The sequence below is a fragment of the Boleophthalmus pectinirostris genome, unplaced genomic scaffold (genome assembly GCF_026225935.1).
Source record: "Boleophthalmus pectinirostris isolate CB_2022bp ecotype Guang Dong unplaced genomic scaffold, ASM2622593v1 HiC_scaffold_22, whole genome shotgun sequence".
Classification (NCBI taxonomy): Eukaryota; Metazoa; Chordata; class Actinopteri; order Gobiiformes; family Gobiidae; genus Boleophthalmus; species Boleophthalmus pectinirostris.
The window spans coordinates 15212641-15234228 of NW_026571190.1; the positions used below are offsets into that span (position 1 = coordinate 15212641).

The following is a 21588-nucleotide window of genomic DNA, read 5'->3' on the forward strand; positions in this document are numbered from 1 at the left end:
CGTGTGTGTGTGAGAGAGAGAGAGCATGATTGGTGGTGGTTGAAAAGGTGCGATGTTGCAGACTGGCAGCCTTGCATCCAGTAGTCTACCCCTGGGCAGCTGTGACTAGGCAAGGCAAGTTTATTTGTATAGCACAATTCGCACACAATCTAATTCAAAGTGCTTTACAGAATAAGAAATATACTAAAAACACACAAATCATAAATAATCATCCTTAAATTAAAACGAGAGATAGAAATTAAATTAGAGAGACTTAGAAAGAATGAAAAATGAAAACCTTTCAGTCATATGCACAGCTAAAACAGAACTATTTTGAGTCTGGACTTAAACAGAGTTAAAGTAGGGGCCTGTCTAACATCTTCAGGAAGACTGTTCCAGGTTTTAGCTGCATGAATCTGAAACACTGACTCCCCGTGTTTAGTCCTGACTCTGGGCATCAGCAGGAGGCCGGTCCCTGAGCTCCTCAGAGTGAGAGATGATTCATATGTCACAGATGTACTTTGGTGCTAGGCCATGGAGAGACTTCAGTAGTAACAGAGTATGGAGTGAATAAATACGCAAATACATTTAGAAGAATCCTCAATATTGCCTATTTTATTCTATTTTCATATCATATTTTGATATGCTTCATGACAAATGTTTAAATGGAGTGGGAAAACAGTTTGAAATGCCTCACGTAGGAACACCAATGCAGAATCTGAACTGACAACCTACTGGTTTGTAAGCCACCGTCTCCAGTAATATCACATCTCACAACAGAAACCACGGGAGGAAGATGTAACTAACTCAGGGACAGATTATAACTATTAACATATCGCATTACGTGTAAAAACTCATTGATAAAACGTACAAAAACATCACTTGGCAATAATCCAATGTGCCACCAAGCTTCTAAGTCTCCCAACTGCAAATTGTCTGTTTTACACAGTCTGACCATGTGTGAAAAAACAGGGTTACATGTAGTTCCAATTCATCTGGGATCTGTCACCCTTTCCCATTTTACAAGTGTAGTTTCTACTCCGTACAAGAACTCGAGCTGTTCCCAAAATGTGAGCACAAAAGAGTACTGCTGTTTATTCTATTCCCGTGGGTTGGCTGAGGAAGCGGAGTAGATCAGATAATTCAGCAGAAAGGGAATAGAACCAGCAGATTTTAACGCCGCACCACCTCCTCCTGACCACATCCCCCTCACATACAAGGTGAGAAACAGGACATGAACAGGTGCAGTACAAGAATACACAGGCAAGAGTTAAAAGAAAAATAGACAAAAATGTTGAAAGAGTTGTTAGGAGATTTTGTCAAACTTTGGAGAGTACTGCCAAGAAGAAGAAATATTTTGTAAGTCTGCGAAATAATATCCCAAAAAATTGCTTCCACGATTGCTAACTTGTAAGTGATTGGTATAGTTTAAAGGTACATTGTGTAACTTTTTGGTTGGGAGCTCGTGACCTGTTTGTTTCTATGGATATGTCATTGCTCTGCCTGGAATGTTCTGCATTACAGCATTAAACATCTCTGCCTTACTTTATTAAACTAAAGGTGGTTTTACTGCTTAAAAATAACAAAAATAAATCAAGAATTATGAATGTGAGTGGAGTTGCCTCTCCACAGATCTGACCTGATACTACCACCAGAAAAGTTACACAATGCACCTTTAAGTTTGTCTAAATGAATGAACATTTTAGTTGTATAAAAACTGTGTATATTACATAGTATTGAGTTCAAATGTTTTACGTTTTTTTACTCACCTCCATAGAGTACTTTCAGTGACGCTGCCGATGTGGAAGTCATATAACTTGGTCAGAATGAGGATCACCTGTGAACAAAAGATATGGATTTTAGATTTTTTTATTATTATAATTATTTTTTTAAATGCAAGCAAATACATAGACAATGGAACTGGGACATAAACAAAAATGCTACCTCAATAGCTAAAATGTAACATCCTTTGAATAATCTTACAGTTTGGCAATAGATTTTTGTCAACATGGTCAGAAAGTAAGAAACAGTTAAATAAGGGAACCTTCTGCTGAAAGTTCTGAACCCAAAAAATAATAAACAGAAATTTTGTTTTCCTAAACAAAATGCAGTTTTACATTCAAAACTGATCAATCATTTCCCAAAAAGCAAGTTTTTCCATCAAAACTTTCAGACTTTGATCATATGCTTTTCTGTGCTCTTTCTTTCATTTGACACTGCAGCCTACAACTTTTTGTCCTTCTTTCAGAGACCACAGAGAATCACTAGTTTAGTGCAGTTTGACTTTGGGGTTCACACTTTATTCAGATCAATATGGTTCTGGAAAAGCTGCTTTTTGTCCAACACCTGTCAGTATTTTATTATGTTTGTAAAACATACTATTTAAAATTGTCATATTTACTGATATGCATACTGACTGTGGACTAGATTTTAGATCTGAAGGAAACTGAAATAATATCAAATATGTAAATACTACTTATGTAATTCATGTTTTTTTTTAATGTAAAATTAGTCAAAAGTCAACACATTTATATATCACTGGATATACTGTAAGTAGGACATCTCTGCTCTACGCCGACCCTTTTCCCTGTTTAATTTACGTGTGAAATACTTTGTTGCTTTCAGCTTAACACCCAAAAATAGCAGACTATGGGCCAAAGTGCTTTACCACGTGAGAACACACATGCAGTACTCAAAAAGTAACATGAATATCATCATTATGTGTTTGTCTGAATGAGAGCTGTGTCGAGTGTTCTGAGAAAAACTGTCCAAAGTACATTTCTGGACCAATCACAAGCCTGGTGTGAATCCAGAAGTTAGCAGTAAGAGTCCTCTCCACTACGCCAACAGCACTGGTGTGAAATTGAACCATTGTCAAGATGAAGTACATGGATCGCAGCAAAATGTGTATTCCACTTGGCCATCTGCTAACAGCTGTGACAATCCTCTCACCTCCAGGTTATTAAACACTTTTGAGGGGAAGTGGCCAAAATTAGTGAAACAAATGTCGCGACAGTATTTAGCATGGATACCACGCTTGACCTGACCTCCCTGTTAGAGACATGCTTTTACATAACGCATTTTATTTGCATCTCTTGGTCCATGTGCAGTCTGCATCTGCTCTCCCTCCAGGCATCCTCCATTTGCATACATTGGGCCTTTTTATGGTGATCTGTTTGTTGTTGTATAATTGAGAACACTCTGTTATGGGCATTTAATTTGTCTCCTGCGTAGGGACAAGAGGGGAAGATGTGGTCTTTTGTGTACATCTATTTCTTTAATGACATCATCAAGGAAAGTAATCTAGTTTAGAAGTAGATGTGTTGTTAGGTTCCAGTGGCAACTTGCTATACATACATACATACAACATACCAAAATATATCATATAGTACTCATATACAAACATTTTTCTATTATTTTTTGTACTTTCTACATTTTCGATACATATGGAAGACAACAAACATGTATGAAGATACTGCCAACTATGGGATCATGTAGTAAAGATAAAAAGTTAAATAAGTAGATAAAATATTTTTGAAGCTGGCTACTTTAAGGATTTTAATATAAGATATAATAATAGTAATTATTTACTTTTTCCCTTTGCTACATAATTCCATTTATCTTACTTTACATATTTGATGTCTTCTGTATGTATATAAAATGAAGAAAGTTGTAAAAATAAGTAAAAATGATCAGTGCCCACTCTTCTGTCTTTTTAAAGAAACAAAACAAATTAGATATAAAACTATAATCTTCATTTTGTGGATTAAAAGACTGCTGTGCTTCTACTGAATCTTATTGTAATATATGCAGTAATAAAATCTTATACACAGCATCTAAAAGGTGTAACAAAACAAAACAAACAAACTATAAATAGTAAACTAAAAAGATTTTCCTGTTAAGAAAACACATTTTAGATGACTTATTGTTTCTTTTTACATTGCTGTTTTTTGACAGCAGTGTGTTTCTATATTGATTAAAAGTACTTCTGACATCCTACAACTTCAAACTAAAGTCTGTCTGAAATCAGGCATTATGGAGACCACCACAAATGGAGCGAACAGAGCAAAAGAGGACATGTGTCTTTCCCTCAGGAGCGGAAGACAAGGAGGAGCCAAATGTGTGTGCAGATGGGAGGAAGTAGTGCCCCATCACCCCTGACCACCGCAGCACTCCCTGCAGGGCCCCGGGGTCTGGCACAGCTCTGTGGCCCAGTGACTTCCAGGACCTTTCCAACCTCACTCCCCTATGGGCTCTGCCAACAAGATGGCCGCCCACCAGGGAACTCTCCGCTAAGGCTAGGATCCGCTACATGCAGGTCCCTCCTGCTACTACTCACAGCATATGGTTTGTCCCGAGCAAGATGCGGGGTCAAACAGAGGGCATTGTGGGATATATGGAGGATATGGGATTCTCACCAACTACAAGTTAAAAGTTCAATAACCACATTTAAAGAATATGAAAAGAAGTCCTGTCTATTTGATTAGTGTACCTGCATTTTATCCCCACGACTATATTTAATGAATCATAAAACTGATTCACAGGTTTGTGACGTGGTAGTGTCTTGTTTTGTATCCTATACGTTTGTATATTTATGGAGAATTGCTGTGCCTGTTGGGGCATGGATAGGCTTGTGCCTTGAGTCTTGGACAGGCTCGTTGAAAGGAGGGTTCAACTAGTACCTGGGAAAGACCACAAGATCATTCAAACATGCATGGATGATATCTAAAACCACTTCAGGTATGTTTTTCAATTTTATAACATGATCCAAAAGCTTGATCTTGCATAATATCCCTTTTTTAACGTTTGATTTATTTTAGTGTTTTACTCAACCAAGTGCTCTATAAATAAAACATTTTCTCTACTTTCTAAAACATTTACAAGAAACTAAGTTAAAGCTTCCCTGTTCATTTCCCCAGTGATTCCCTTATGTACTGAACAAATTATAGCTCTTCTTAAATATAAATCAAGAAAATAATTTAAACTTCTTGTATGTGTGCGTCTGTATGTATGTATTAGAGTTGTTAAGAGTGTCTGAAGGACTCTGTGGTGTGCCCTCTGCAGTTCTGTGTTGCCTTATCCTCCTTCTTCTTCACATCTTACATCTGAACTACTCATAGAACATTCAGGACACAAGCTACAAACCACAGAAAACATGCTCCAGGCACGGACTGAAAAGGGTGGTCTACAATATGTCCCTCTTCCAACATGTAAAACAGCACCCACGCTAAATGTGAATGCAAAGCCAGTTTCGCATTGAAGGTGTATTTCTAAGGATATTCAAAAAAATGAACAACTCACTCCTGTACTTTGAAGGATATCGAGTCTACTTTTCAATAAAATGTTTGGGGGGTTTTATCCTTTTGAAATAATAAAATAATATGTTCTATTCAGACTAGAAAGCCACCCATAGAAAGGGCACATTGTTGACTTCATATAGTATTTTAGCGGCAACACTCTCAGCAGGAAGAACAGAACACAACAGAAGTTAGAGTGGGGGTGTGCAAAAATACTGGAATATCGGTATATCGTATCATTTAATGTGATGATACAGTATCAATACCATGGGTTGCTGTATCGATATATTGCCAAGAGTATTTTTTGGGTAGGGATGTAACAGTAACTGAAATATCGTGATATCGTATAGTCAAAGTTCTCACAATAATATCATGGACCATCACAATATATGGAATCACAAGTCTCTTTGCTTAAATTCAGAGTTATGGTGCAGCAATAGCTAAAAAACGACAGAGGGAACTACATAGACCATGATCCTTTGCTCCATTTCAGTGTAGACTACAAGAAGAAATAACAGTTCTAAGCACTTTTAAGTTTTAGTTCTTTGGATTAAGTCTTGTCAAGGTATTTTAAGAGGAAAAAGTAACATAATAGCCTCCACAAAATATCGCAATAAATATCGTACCGTGAGATGTATATCATGAAAATATTGTACCAAGAGATTTGGATATTGTTACATCCCTAATTGTGAGCCTCCCGACCATATCGTGAGCTTTCCTACAATATTGCAATAAATATCATATACCGTGAGGTTTATACCATGAGGATATCATATCGCGAGACTTGGATATTTTTTGGTATATATTATTAAATTATTTTGTTACAGTGCTACAGTTTTGTTGCTAGTTCAGAGGAAGGAAACGCATTTGACATTTTCACTGTTTTTGGCATTAAAATGGGTGTGCTTCATATTCACTTTGCACAGGAATCGGTTTAACATAGACTTTTAGTATCACAGCCATGATTTAGCCATTATTTTTACTGAACTGTATCGAATTGATCTGAAATATATCTTACTGAATCATATCAGATCGTAAGCACGCTGTATCGAGATATGCATCGTATCGTGGCCTATGTATCGAGGTATGTATCGTACCGGCAATAGTAGTAGTACCCAGCCCTAGTCAGAAGTAAAAGTGGGTGGGGGTGGTATAATTGCAGTACAGTTTATTCTCTTTGGTCACATTTTAGATGCATGTTAGGAGAATATGTACGTCTAAATTAAGTCTAGCTTATTATTTATTTACTGTCTGTTACTGTGACTTTGTTCATGGTGCTTTAAAGAGGAAGAACTCCAACCCTGTCCTAAACCATTGGATTTTCTATCGATGTCAACAACAACAACAAGTCTGAAAGCATGTGTATTTGTTTTACCTTGCAGTAGTCAATGTAGTAAATTTCTGTGGCTATGGCTGTCCTTTGCATAGAATGCCAATCTGTTATCATCAGCCTCTCGCTTAGCAACACCGCATGATACACAGTGGGTAAAGTGTACTGCCCAAGGAAACAGTATATGTGTATGTATGCACTGTTTGGAGCTGGGATTAAACCACCAGACAAAAGTTACAGCTCAGTTTCTAACATCAGTATTATATTGTTTTTCCTCAAAAATTTTCATCTGCAGTAGACATCAAGCAGTATTCATAAATAATGTTGATGATGAATCGTGAAAATCTGCTTACAACAGATAGGAGCAGGGGTCTAGCTGCTCATAAAATACCACATTCATATTTCATGCGCTGCTCTCCCTTTTTGAATCAGCCACAGACGGCTAATTAATACATCAGAATGTCACTCACTTTGTGCTGCATTAGCCTTGTTGTCTCAGCAATTAACCAACTGTGAAGAAACATGTTATTATCATCAGGAAATGTCCCCATGTCACCACGCCGCGTCAAAATGCCACCAACTCTTTTCTATAGCGTCTGGGCTCTGGGTGATGACAGAGCTAATGAGTGCAGACATGAGGCTCACGTGTACGGCCCCTGTCTTTGCTGTTTAATAGTAATATCTGTAGTTGGCGACGTGTGTTGTTTAAAATGCATACACATGAATTATAAAAGACAGGGTTGAATTCATTATTAAGTATTAATTCAGCGACTGTGTGTTAGCTGGTTTGATTACAATGCAAACATCTAACAACACTGCAACCCCATAAGCCCCTCCAGTCTTAAACACAGCAAATTCAAATAACTGCACGATTCATGAAAATATAGGTTTAAACGCATGCAGAACATTCTCCACAGAGATAGATGAGTTTAACACCATACTGTGGAATATTATAGCAGCCCAAGGAACAACATTTCCATAGAGACAGGCCGAGTTACCCCAGACTTAGAGTGAACACGTGCAGATAACACATGGGCAGTGACTGCAGGAGCACAGCAGAGCTCCACTTCAAGTGCAAGTGTCAGACTGCAACAAAGCTTCACCAATGCAGGACGCGCTGCTGGACCGGGGGCAGTCTGAGTCAGGTCTGTGGAGATGCAAGTGCCCTCAGAATAAGGATGCATGGTTTTCAGTACCCTAAAAGTATTCAAAAGAAAAAATGAATAAATAACTACAACTAAAATATGCTTTGACTATAGTATTCTTTTGGGCAAATAAAGTCAGTCAGTGAAATAGAGCCTTTATTCATATTCTTTGACAATGGCAAATGGGTTAACCGGCTCCTCCAGGCTTGATACTGAACTTGAACTGTTTCTGTTTTCTCAAATAACTCACTCTTGCATCATTAGCATTACAGTTCTAATCACAGTTTGTTTAAAGTTGACTTCCACGTTTCTTAATTTTCATTTTAATAACAGCGGTATGTAGCTCAAGCCAAAGATCTATGTTGTATATGCAGTTTTATTATTCCCTTTGCTCCTTTGAAATACCATTGGAGCGCTGTGTAACCCATCAGAGCATAACAAAAGATCCTCAAATCTTCAACTCAAAACAAAGCATCACAGAACTTCTTGGCATTTTAGTATTTTGAGTTTCAGAGACATTTCCTTTGTACTATCTGCTCTGAACAAAAGACCATTTGCAGTCTTTAATTAATGAAGCGATTGTGCTGCAGTATAGCGAATCAGCTCACCGAAGTAAAACATGCACTAGTTTAAACACACAACAGAAGGATTGTCAAAATGGCCCCCGGAAGCAATCATTGTCTAAAAGTGATTAGGCATCCCTCCTCTCACTAACATGTCAACAGTAGAGCAATTACTTTGTCAATGCAAGAGCTCTTTATGGGACACGATGTCAATAGTGTTACACAGATGTCAATACAGAAACACTTAAGCCACTTGACCTCCATGGATACGTCGCCTGGCTGTAAGTGATTTTAATAAACACACATGAAAGAGAGACCATATACAATTAAAAAGACAATATTATTCAATTTTTTTAATCTTATAATCTTGTTTCTCCATCACAACCACACCTGGTGTTGTGATTTGTTTCATTCACAATTACAGTAAGACTGACAGACACTTACCAAACTCCATGACCTACAAGATACATGCCTGCTATAGTGATTTTAAATACTGCTGTTTTGCATGAAGTTAATAAGACAGACATGCAAACCATCGCACATGACTTTAAAGAGACATCATACAGCATCCATAAAAACGACAGCCGCTCTTATTATTATTTCTAATTTTTTTTAATCTTATAATCTTGTTTCTCCATCACAACCACACCTGGTGTTGTGATTTGTTTCATTCACACGTTTAACATACAAATCCAGCATATTAAGACTGAGTTATTCTCTCTGAAATCAGTCCACCTTGTGTTGTCATACGGTAATACGGGGAGTACTCCACTGTGTTTTTAAACTCCATACACCTTAACTAGAATCATTTGGATAACTTCACTTGGAATTGCCAGTCTCTGCTGAACAAAAAGTTAAAGGGTAGTTGTTAACTTGAAAACTACCATGTCATGACATCATAAGGTGGAACTGAGCATTTTACCCTTTTAAGAGATGTAGACAGACTAATATACTCAACCATGTGTGAATGCATTCTAACATGACTTAAAGCTCACCAGTTAATTACGTGTAAGGACCTTTAAAAATAAAAATGTTCAAGTGAGGCCAAATGACAGGTCACATCCATGTAGAGGTGATCACATACACAAGGAATACATGTGCTCAAGGTATTTTTTAAAAACGCATGTAATCTAGTGCAGAGATAGGTTTGATGCCGTATGCAGTACTGTGGAACATTTCAGGTAAAGAGGTCGCCAGAACTAGCCACTGGTGCCTCCGCTCAATTTCATTTCTCTCCAGCAACTAGGTCAGGAATCAAAATACAATAGACGGTTCGCAAAAACCCCAGAAGTGCGAGTCTGGACACAAGCCAATCAGTGAAGAGTGATATATTCAGTGTTGTCAACGATTCTCGAGATCGAGGATTTAAAGCCAAAATAAAGAGAATGTTTGGTGAATTTCATCAAGAGGAAAGACGTTATTGTCCTTCTTCCTACAGGATTTGGGAAAAGCTTAATATAGCAGTTGCGCCGTTAATGGCACATTACATACGTCATGACCAAATAGCAGCGATTAGTTAAATGATAAAAAGTACCCGCCTACCATCAAGCGAATGAAATCTAAGGCTGCGAGGTCAGACAGTTTGTACAAAGTGAAACGAAGTAAAAACGGCTGATGAATCAGACTTTTCTTTATGAATTACTTATACATACAATGGCAAAATATATATACATATATATAAGGTAAAATGAAGCAATATCATTAAAAAATTTAAATAAAAAATGTAGGTCCCAAACAACTACCATCACACTGAAAAAAATAATGAGAATTTTAACTGCGGGTTATACATACACACTAGAGATGGGATTTAGAGGCTCTTTTATGGGATCTGATTGTTTTAGATTAGCTCATTTCAAGGAGTCATTCAAACAACTGGTTCTTTAAATATTTATACTGTGAGAACTAATTTTAACAACAAACAAATCAGAAGTATTCACTAATGTCACATCACTAATAGACACATTATTCCAAAGAAACAGAGGAAAATAAACTATACAATATAATTATGTACATATGTTTGGACATGTCTCGGTAAACTAACAGCACCTCAACTGTCATCTTCAACATATTCTCTACTAAATGTAAACAGCCTAGCATTTAAAAGGTTAATACTATAGAGACCGGGCTATGCATTTATGGATTCATACATAAATCATCAACTCCACGGACTGTTGTGTAGAGCATTTTCTCAGAGACCTTGACTATTCCATTATATAAACCCCATCAGATCCTGTGTGTGGGTGCACCTGGAGCTGTACTTGTGTGTCTGTGGAGGTTAAGGACAGTCCTCTGCTTCTGTTTGTCTCATAGGCCCATCATTAAACTCACACTACAAAGAGAACTCCTCCTGGGCCCTTGAACGCATCACATTGTACTAACGAGCATCACTTCCAGCTAAAGACCAGGACTCAAGGCTCCGGGTGAAGGCTTTCTCATGCTATAATTAATATTGCAGTTGTAACACATGTGCAGAGAACAATATGGTGATTAGTAGCTCTTTTTCTCGCCATGTAACTGCTGCTAGGTCTTCAAGTGTGCGTCCAGTGAAGGCTACTCTGGTCCCTTTCAAATTCTGATATACATGTTTTTCTTACAATGAATAAAGGCACTAAAATTAAACTGAAATGATTGAATTACTGATTTGATTATTGATTTGATCTGTATTGACTAATGTGTTGTATGTTCCAATTTTAGACTATGTCCTTCAAGGATTTGAGGCCCTCCCAATACTCAAGGCCCAGCACTAGAGGAGCTCCCATTCCAGTAAAGCCCCCTATACCTACACATGTTGCATGTGTTGCTTGTGCAACATTTTGGTGTGACATGTTGTCATGTCTTACACAAAATGTTATAGTGGTATTAAACTATTTCTTCTTTTGCCTTTTTATCTGCACTATAATTGATATATAATTACAGTTAACCATTTCAGTGTACTATTAGCTTCCCACCAGTGCAGCAACTAGACAACATGAATGTTAATGTAGTATTTAATCAAAATTTGTTATTAAAGAGATTATTCAAACTAGAAGTATTTTGTGATGCTGATTCACAGCAGTTCATCAAGAAAGCACATGTCTTCCAACTTTGTGAAACAGGAGGTTGTCCATGAAATTAACAAGACAGAATGAGCTTAAATACCTCCTCAAGCCCTCCCCTGGGAAAACCAATGATCAAATTTGGCTTTTTTAGGTTTTGCTGGACAAAATAAATAAATCAGTAATATTTTTAACATTGACAAATTAATCAAGCAATACCAGTATGTCCAGTATGTCTATATCTGTATGTCCAAGAATGCATTCATAATAACATAACAAATCATTAAATAATACACAAATTCATTTGAGTGGTTTAGTCCATTATGTAATACCCCAGAGTGCACCAGCTCCACCGGCCACTATTTACGGCATTACAACTGCCTGTGCCTGTTACATTTTAGTTTGATTTTTGATTTTGTGTCTTGGTGTTTTAGCTGATATAGACTAATGTTTCTCATTCATGAGTGTCAAGACCCTCATGGAGTTTGTAAAATGATTTCAGGGGTCCCCAGATGTATGGATTTTAAATGAGTGTAATGGTCTCAAGGCATGACACCCAAATGCAGCGATAACTGCAGGTCCTCATTTTAAAAATCTATCAAATTGAAAAAAGATGAGACTTTATCAGAGTGCTGCCCATAACAAATAAGCTCTCTGAAATATGCCCATCACAAACAGATTTTCTTTTATGATATTTTCAAAATAAAACTTTTAGAGGGCACTAGAGAACCTTTTTAGATGCTGCTTGATTTGCATGTCATTGTGTCCAGCTCACAAATCTGCATGCATGCTTTATTGGGTTCATTCCAGTCAAATGTTTATACATGATTAAAAACAGTGACAAGTGCTTATTAACACCTTTAGTCAAGATCCTTCATTTAAAGTGTTACCAAAATGTCCAATGTGTTCAATCAAAGCTTGTTTTCATTCTTATGATTAAAGCAGCACCATGCAACTTTCTGGACTCTGAAAGTTAAAGCCATGCTCCAGAAAACATTCTGCATGGGGATAGATGAGTTTTATACCACAGTGCTGATTATTACAGTCAAAGGGACAACAGTTCCATGGAGACAAGCAGGAGGAGTCTCTGATCCAGGTAAAAAAAGAGGAAGGTTTGTGGAAATGCAAGCCTGCCTGATGTATGTACCATAGACTGTATATATAAATGGACATAGCTGACCTGTTACCCGCCGCATTCCAATTAGGAGTGAACATGCGGGTGTTTCTGGCTCCATCCACTCTGGCTGTAATTGATTTTTACATTGAAAAATTGTCACACCTCTCTCATCATCATCATCATCATCTCATCTGTGCCTCATCATCTTGGTCTTGAATGTTCATATTAACCAGCTCTACATGATCCTAGTTTTATTGTGCAATTTGGTCTGTAAATAATTTCCTAAATCTAATATGGAACTCAGCTCTAAATTCACTCCTGCTAGCCTCGTGAGCTTCATTTGACTGGAGTCGAACGCTATGGGTGATGTCACACTCCATTACTCCACTTCTTTATACAGTCTAGAACACATTTTTATATATGTCAGAGTATTAAAAACATAACAAAAGCTTATTTCAGTCCATTTTGTTGCCAAACAGTAGAGCTTTAAGTCTGTGTTACACCCAATATGTGTGTCCATTTTTGTTCTGCGTTGCATTCTCTCACAACTCAGCAATACCTTAACCTTCCCAGCCTATCTATTCCTCTAACCAAAAGCCCCTTATCCCTGCTATAACCAGGTGTCTCTCTCTCTCTCTCTTCTTTCTTATCTTTATTCTTGCTCAAATTTCCCTCTGAAGTCTCCTGACCCTGCTCCTCTCCTCCGTTGTACCATGGCTTATCTCAGCGGCTCTGTGTCCAACAATCACTTCTCAGCCCTACTTTGTTTCCCCAACTTGTCTGAGACTTTGAACCCAAGTCACAAGCATGGAGATTACAAACAAGGACATATAGATAGGGGACTATATAGGAAGGGAATGGGTGGGGCATTGATTCTGGGGCCATATAAGATATTCAAACCAAAAGCATGTACAGCAGTGCTTTTCTGTTTGGAAAAAACAATTTCAGTTTACGTAACATTAACCTTGAGAGACGATGGTGCTAGGAATGATGGATAGTAGAATCAGTCTGAGGTTGGTTTTGCATGGTTTCCCAATGTTACACAGTGTGGCATTAAAGTTATCAATTAAACTTCAAGGGGATATAAACAAAACCTTCTTTTATACGGTTTTAATTATTAGTTATAACTGTATTCCATCATCAGTCACTTACTTTTATTATTCTTGTGTTGTCTGGCATTTAAGAATTGAGAGCTGACAAAATTTCACTTACCCCTCCCATCTCCACCCACTGCTCTGTACTGGTCATTAAAAAAGAAGAAAAAAAAAAGAGGTTTCACATTTTTAAAGGTTCTATGTTACGCAAAAATTACTTTTACAAGCCATGTTATAATGTTATCTCACCAAAAACATACTTGGAGGTGTGTTCAGTTTCACACGTTTGAATGAAACTGCATTATTAGCTACAGTTTACCTTTTGTTCAGTAGAGTTTGGCAATTCCAGAGCTCAAAGTATCTAAATGATTTTAGTGAATGTGTATGGAGGTTAAAAACACAGAGGAGCACTCCCTGTATTACCACATGACATCACAAGGTGGAACAAAGTGTTTTCTGTTTGAGAGAAAAACTACGTATACAGGATTTGTGTGTCAAACGTGTGAATCAAACAAAACACAACTGGAGGTATGTTATTAGGTTCGTTTTTCAGACCAAGAGTTTGTTTTCATACCTGACACTTTCAGCTGTTCACTAGCAGTCTTCCTCAGAGTGGTCAAGTGATGTTGCTGTGACATGTCCTCCCGGTCAGGGTTTGCAGTCCAACTTCCTCAGGACACTATCTCAGGTGTGTGACAGCAGAAAAGTCCCCTTGTCCCGGTTTATAGTCACGTCACAGCAACATCACGTGACCACTCTGAGGAAGACCACTAGTGAGCACTCGAAACTGTCAGGTATAAAAACAAACTCTTGGTCTGAAAAAAGACCCTAATAACATAAAATATCAGAAGACCAAATTGACCTCATTGGACTACAACTGGAGGTATGTTTGATGACAAAACATTATAACATAGTTGAGTAATGTAATATGAGTCCTTTTAGACTTGAAGACGTACTGTTCTGCTTTCTACATCCTGTACAGTGCATGTTATGTTGATGCAGTTCAATAATTAAGTTCAACCTTGACAATGGTGATTAATTTTGTTGCTGTACAGAGGAATGAACTTAATCAGTCTCCAGTATTTTCACACATGAAAAATCACCAAGGATTTCTGTTTTGAGTTGGTCAGGCTATTGCTAAAATGCCACTATAATTAAATAGAAAATTGCTTTTTCTTTACTCATTCAATCTATCTCTTTTCATCACATATAACCCGTGCTATTGCATTTTAGTTTTGAATTTTATGAGCAGGTTAATTAAGAAAGTAAAGTGCTGACACAGTTTGCCTTTAGCCTTTTGTCTGCCATACTTAATTATTAGTATCTCAAATTTCTGGGCCTATTCACATATGATAAACAATTTAAAACCCACTCTGCCAATCTTGCACAAATGAACTTTTGTGAAATTATTTTTTTTCTCAGTCAACAAAAATATATCAAATAGTGGTGGCATTGTCTAGTGCAATCACAGGGAGTCTCACAAGGATAGTTGGTTGTGGATGCAAGAACTTTCAAAAACAATAAATCTTAATTACAATGTACCATGCCCCCTAAACTGGAATAACCATGAACTGCCTAACCTATTGCTCAGAATCAGGAATTAGCAATATGGCTTTGCATGGTTGAACAATGTATCTTTTCTGATGGAAGGTCCACCACCTGCTTGTAAACACAGGCAGCATATGACATGGATATGTTCTGTTATTTGTACTGTAATGGTATGCCACTGTTTTATGTTATTGTTTATTTGCTCAAATAATTGCACCGTCAGCTGAGGCAGGCCTGTCTAATAGTATATATTTATCGGTAAACCCCAACAGACTGTAGTGCAGCTGACTGTATCTTGATCTGGCTCTAAGAAAATTGTGATACTGAAACAACATCAAATAGCCTTGCACAGCAAGATGGCCAAAGGTTTGTGGCCAAGCCTCCTTGTCAAAGCCTGATCCCGTCAGGTCTCAGAAGCTCTGCAGGGCAGGGCCTGGTTAGTACTTGAGTGGGAGACCGCTGGGAATACCAGGTGCCACAGTGAGACACCAGTGGAAAAAACTGTCTTTGTGTTCTCAGGCAAGACACTTCACCCACATTGCCTAGATTAAATGTGGTGATGGTGAATGATGGTGGTGGTCAGACGGGCCGATGGCAGCCTTGCTTTCGTGAGTCTGTCTAGGGCAGCTGTGGCTGCAATAGTAGCTTCCCACCTCTGGCTATGGGATGAATCAAATAATGCACAAAATTGTAAAGCAATTTTGAGCATTTGGAAAAGCACTATATAAGACTAATGCATTATTGTTATTTATGGATTCTTGCAATATTCTCACAAGTATCCATCTTGGCACCTGCTGAAAAGTTAATTGTGTGTGAGGACCAATCACACAGCAGCATTAATGTTTGTGTGGAAGGCAAAGCTCCCAAGTGAACCAAGTCCAACATGGTGATGTGGACAGATGTATTTCAGCCTATTTTATTCAGACTATTTCATTTGTGAAAAATGTGCAGAAGATAAGCGCTTAGTGCAACTGTGGACAGGGAAGATGACTTTGATTTTCTCTCAACTGGATGTAATGAAAGTTAGATTATTTGGCTTGTTCCACTGTTGTGGAGCTTTGACCAGATTCAGATAGTCGTTTTGACGCTCCACGTTTTCTGATCACGTTGAGCGAGAGCCATTCCAGGTTAATAATATGTAGAGCTCAATTCAGAGTAACACACCTCAATCTGGCATGAGCCAGGTTAAACCGCAAAAATAAATGACTCATTATATTACACAGTTCATTGCAGTCATCCCAACAAACTGAAAACTTTTGAGTGCAGCTTTTCTTACAGTCAAACTCAGAGCAGCTTCATTGAGAGCCATGATATAAATGTAACTTTAACACAGTGGTGTAGAGTAGGCTGGAGAAGACCCATTTTGGATGCACACTTAGTCAAAGTGGAGAGAAACCCACTGCTATCTGCAACTTCTGAGAGGATTAATAATTTGTCAAAAGCTTGGAATATTCTGCTACAGCTGATATGGAAATGTAGAGGAAGAAATAGTTTTACTTGATGTTACCTAGCGTATGCCTGGACTGGTATGGGAGATAGCATAATAGCCCAAAGCAGCCTGGGTTTTCATATTCAATAAGTCTCCATTTCAATTCTTTTTTTTCTTTTTTTTTCCAAGGCATTAACTGCATGTGAAAAGACAATTTATATTTAGTATATTTCACATTTTAAGGTCTGCATGCCTGCTTACGTGTTGAAATATAAATAAGATGTGTGAGGTAGTATTTCAGACCCAAATTTAAATGTTGCGTGAGGAAGGGCATCTGGCATAAAACAAACCGTGGGGAGATGATGACCCTGATGAAGCCAAAAAGGAAGATCTGCAAGTAACATAATTCATTGTCTCCCATGGCCAATTATCTGCGTATGTGCAAACATTCAGTCAATTTCAGTAAACTTTTAGGAATAACAGAATGGGAGAAATAGCACAATCTGTATCCATGGGTCCAAAATAATGAAAAATTTAGTTGCATTGCCATAATGATTAACCACTTAAAACAAAAATATAACATGTTTTGTATGTGAAAAACTCTTCAGTTCACTGAAACCCATTAATATTTTATTAGTCTCATGGGATTAGAGCTCTATAAACATTGTTGTGTCATATAAATATTCATAATTTCTGTAAATATAATGTACATTTAATCTATTTCAAGTAAATGCACACGGTCCATTACACACGTGCATGTTAACTCACATAGGCCTATTTTAACGTTTTCTCAGGTTGCCCCTCCATTCTGTGCCTCTGTGTACTCTCCCGTCAATCTCTCCTTCGCTCTCAGTCGGTCCCTTCTGGATTCATATAGAACCAGACCACAGAGCGTGAAAATCCTTGAGACGGCCCAACCACAGCTGCTAAATTGTATCACGTCTCTCAAATTCCAGAAGACATCTCCTCTTGGAAATTATCATAACATTCAGAAAATAAAAAAAATTAACCTGAGATCTAGTTTGGGGCTTCGATTCTTTATTCTGTAAAAATCTGTGCATTCCCCCTTTTTAGACGTAAACTGCAAAAAGAGCAAAGGTCTCTGTTTAATCTGCCTGTCAATCACTCCCAATGAAATCAGGTAAATCCCAAAGAGCTGTTGTTCGGTTTTGCAGTTTACTGAATAACTTTGCATCATCATCTCTTGTTATGTTCATGTTTTTTCCACTCTGCACAAGGGGAATTAAAACAACGGTTACGTGGGGCGGGGTTCATGTCCTGACAGCCCTGAACACTCTTGTTACAATCAGGCTGCATTAGTGACTGAGATGAGTGACAGGCGTTCTACAGAGTTATTATCATGGCACCCACAGGACTGGTGTCTGGGTGGCACTGGTAGAAGAGTGTGCTCCGTGCTTCGCAAGTCTCACTGTACAAGCACATTTAAAACAAGCCCAAGGTGGCACTGTATATTGTGTACTGGGATCATAAAATGTATAAAGAAACAGACTAAGCGGGTTTGACGTCACCCACAGTGTTTGGCTCCAGTCAAATGAAGCTCACGAGGTTGCAGTTACGGGGTGAATTTGGAGCCAAGTTCCATATTAGGAATACAAATTTATTAACAGACAAAATTGCGAAATAAAAACACCAGGATCATGTAGAGAGGGTTAACATTTTAAGACTAAAATGATGATGAGGCTCACTGCAGCAGTTACAGAGATGGGGTGACAATTTTACAATGTAAGTCAATTGAAGCCAGTCGATAGAGCCAGAAGTGCCCCCATGCTCACTTCCTATTTGGAAAGTGGCAGCTAGAGGGTCAGCTATGTCCATTTCTATATACAGTCTATAGCAGGGATAGGAGTGAAAAAGGAGAAATGCATACTCAGTGTCAGAAACAGGCAAATTTAAATAGTGTTACAGCCCTGCCCTCACTGAAGAGGTGAACAATTCGCTCAATAATGACTGCTCTATGTAACTTGGGAGATCCATTTGGATTCAATGGGAAAATCCAAAGTACGTACAGGCCCTGCATGCAACTCTTATAGCTAATATTATCTATGAGTCCAGAAATTAAGCTATTAACAATTTAAAGTAAAATATTACATTTTTTGAATGAGAGAAACTCAAAATGTAAATGTATACAACAGTACAGTGAACCGCATGAATACTTTATTGTCTCCTGGGATTGGGGTTCTGTAAACATTGCCGTGCCAAATAAATATTCATAATTTCTGCAAATACAGTGTACATTCAATCTATTTCAGTAAAATATCAGTGTTAACAGTATGGCGGGATACACCAATCTGTATACATGGATGCAGAATGATGAAAAATTAAGACAGTTGCCATAGTGATAAACAATGTAAACCAATATATATTTTGAATGGAAACTGTCCCTAAAATGAAGCTTAGCAGAAAGCTGAAACTCATTTTTTCCTCTGATCCGAAAGTTGGCGGTTCGAAACACCTTTACAGAACCGACATTAAGAGGGTCTGAAAAGGTGTCTTGACATAAATATCCACTGACCCAGGTTGTCGAAAAGGACTATATAAAAATGTGAGCATTTTGTCTCCTAAGTTTTGTAAACTGCTATGCCAAATAAATATTCATAATGCAATGTACATTTAGTCTAGTATCAGTAAACTTTAAGAAATAACAAAATGGCAGAAAACACCACAATCTGTATGTCTGTTCTCTTGAATCTTTTTTCTGTTACAAAACTTGCTATTTATACTACCCTGAGGTCTATTTTCGGAATCCAGGAAGCGTAGGAGCAAAGCCAGCCACCAACTTGGTCTATCCCCTCTCTTTCCCCCGTGGTGGAAGTCTGACTGTCTGTGCTACTATGGGAGAACTGAAGCGAAGAGAAGCAAATGTCTCTGTCCGTTGATTCCGCACTGGAGGCTAGAGCTTATCACAGAGAGAGAAAAGGGCACAAGGGAAACAAAGTCAGCCCTGATCTCTGCCTGCTCGCCATCATACCATATCACACCAACAAAATGGGCTCTGTGGAGGTTTACGGGCAAACAGACAGAAAACTGAAGACATACAAACTCAATAGGTAACACTGTCTATCAATGAAACAAAAGTGAGTTGTGGATACGTACCTAGGCTTTATCCCCTAGCTTTTTTGTTTTGTTTTTTTTTTTTTGCTTTTTGTTTGCTTGTTTTTTCCTTGTATTTTTCATTCCAGCAAGGAAGACACAAAAATAACCCTCTCTTTCAGATTCTCAGAAGACACATTTGGACATTTTTGAGAAATGTATGAAAAACAACAAAACAAAAACATCTATGAATGAGTCTGCTCTTTTGAACAGTACTTTAATGTGAACCGTTGGATCTGGATCAATTTTTTTTTTTCTCATTTCTATACTGACGGTGAGCCAATACAACAATCAGCACAGAAGCAGAGTAAGCGACACGATTGGCAGCTTTCAGCTGTTGACAGCGCTCGACATAAACATCATTGGTTGAGCAGTCAAATCCACTGACCCACAGGATGGCTGGTGTGATTCCAGCTCCCACAGATGAATGCAGTCATTGTGTCCTTGGGCAAGACACTTAACCTACCTCACCCCTAGTGTCTGTGTATACTGATGTATGAATGAGTGTGAATGGGTGAGTATTTCCTAGTTGTAAAGTGCTTTGAGTGCCTTGAAGGTGTAAAAGCGCTATATAAAAATGAGACCATTTACCATTTACCAGTGGTGAACAAAAACATATTTGACATCATAATTTACTTATTTAGATAACTAAATCATTTAATTTCCTAATTTCAAAGGGTAAACACTCTCCCACTCAGTTTGAACCATTTTAAACAAATCTGAGCCTTGGCCATTTCTCTCTGTGATTAGCCAGTCTTTTGAACAGCTCTTTGAAAAGAACAGATCCAAAAGATTCGGATCCCATAAAAGAGACGAAAGTCCCATCACTAAAAAGCAGTACTACACCAATCAGAAAATATTATAAAAGGCTGTCTATTTTCCTGTTTTCAAAGTTGATGTCAAACTCCCAGATGGGGGCCAAGAGCCCGTTTTGAATACACTGAACTTTCATGAGAAATATTGTTAGAATAATTGTATATTATCCCATATTTTCTATGTATTGTATTTGTGTGAATTTTGAATAATGTCTTTGTGCTTGAGAAACTGTATGCAGTGACCTTTCACCCACTCTGCACAACGCGCACACAGTGGCTGATTCAATGCTCTGCTGGGAAGAGACAGTGCTCAAGGTTGCAGGGAAGGAACTGCCTCTTACGACTCCGTGACTCCCTGACTACTGATATGCTACACAGTTGCACCTTACCAGTCACCTGCTGTTGATAATACATATTTGCACAATGAATAATGATGTCTGGTGTTTCTGCTGTTTTCAACCCCTCCCTTTAGAGCAGAAACACCCATTGTAACTAGGGACCACCCGAAGGAAATAAAAAGAGGGGACGGACCTGAGAGGTGATGGACCTGAGAGCGTCAGGGCGGGTGGAGACTGCTGTAACTGATCGCACTTTCTGTCCATTCTCCTCGCGAGTAAAACCTGATTAATCTCTTGTCTTTCTTCTTGTTTTTACAATGCTTAGATGGTCTTAAACCTGACAAATATCCATAACGTACATTCACAAATGTTGAAGCTGACTAGATTTATCAATGACTACTCCTGGAACTTCCTATATATAAAAAAAAATAATAATAATTTTACTGTTAAAATCTGGTGAAAAATGACATAAAGAGGTTCTGAAAAGGTGTCATCTTCAGTAGCGTCTATACATACATGAAGCGTTAATTCAGCTTACACCACTCCCATAATGGTCAAGTATTCTCCATTCCTCAAAAGGAGTCATTGATCCTGTATGTAACTACGAGCTCACTAATTAGCATGGCTGCAGTAGTTCTGAGAAGGATCCTATGTGAAGTACTATTCCAGTATGTGGCTCCTGTGAAGTGAGGACTGAAGCACAGAAGGAACTAATAAGGAACTATAATTGGACTTGGTTGAAGTGTAGCCTGGAAATGCATTTGCTACATTTTTAATGAAAGGGCAT

At 38.0% G+C, this 21588-nt stretch overlaps 1 protein-coding gene across 1 annotated transcript in view; it reads right to left on the reverse strand.

The window, feature by feature from the left end:
• sorcs3a (sortilin related VPS10 domain containing receptor 3a) overlaps positions 1 to 21588 on the reverse strand; it is a 379316-nt gene that overhangs the window by 229402 nt on the left and 128326 nt on the right. The window contains exon 2 of the mRNA XM_020926320.2: positions 1749 to 1816. Coding sequence (XP_020781979.1) covers positions 1749 to 1816 — 68 coding nt within the window. The remainder of the gene's footprint in view (positions 1 to 1748; positions 1817 to 21588) is intronic.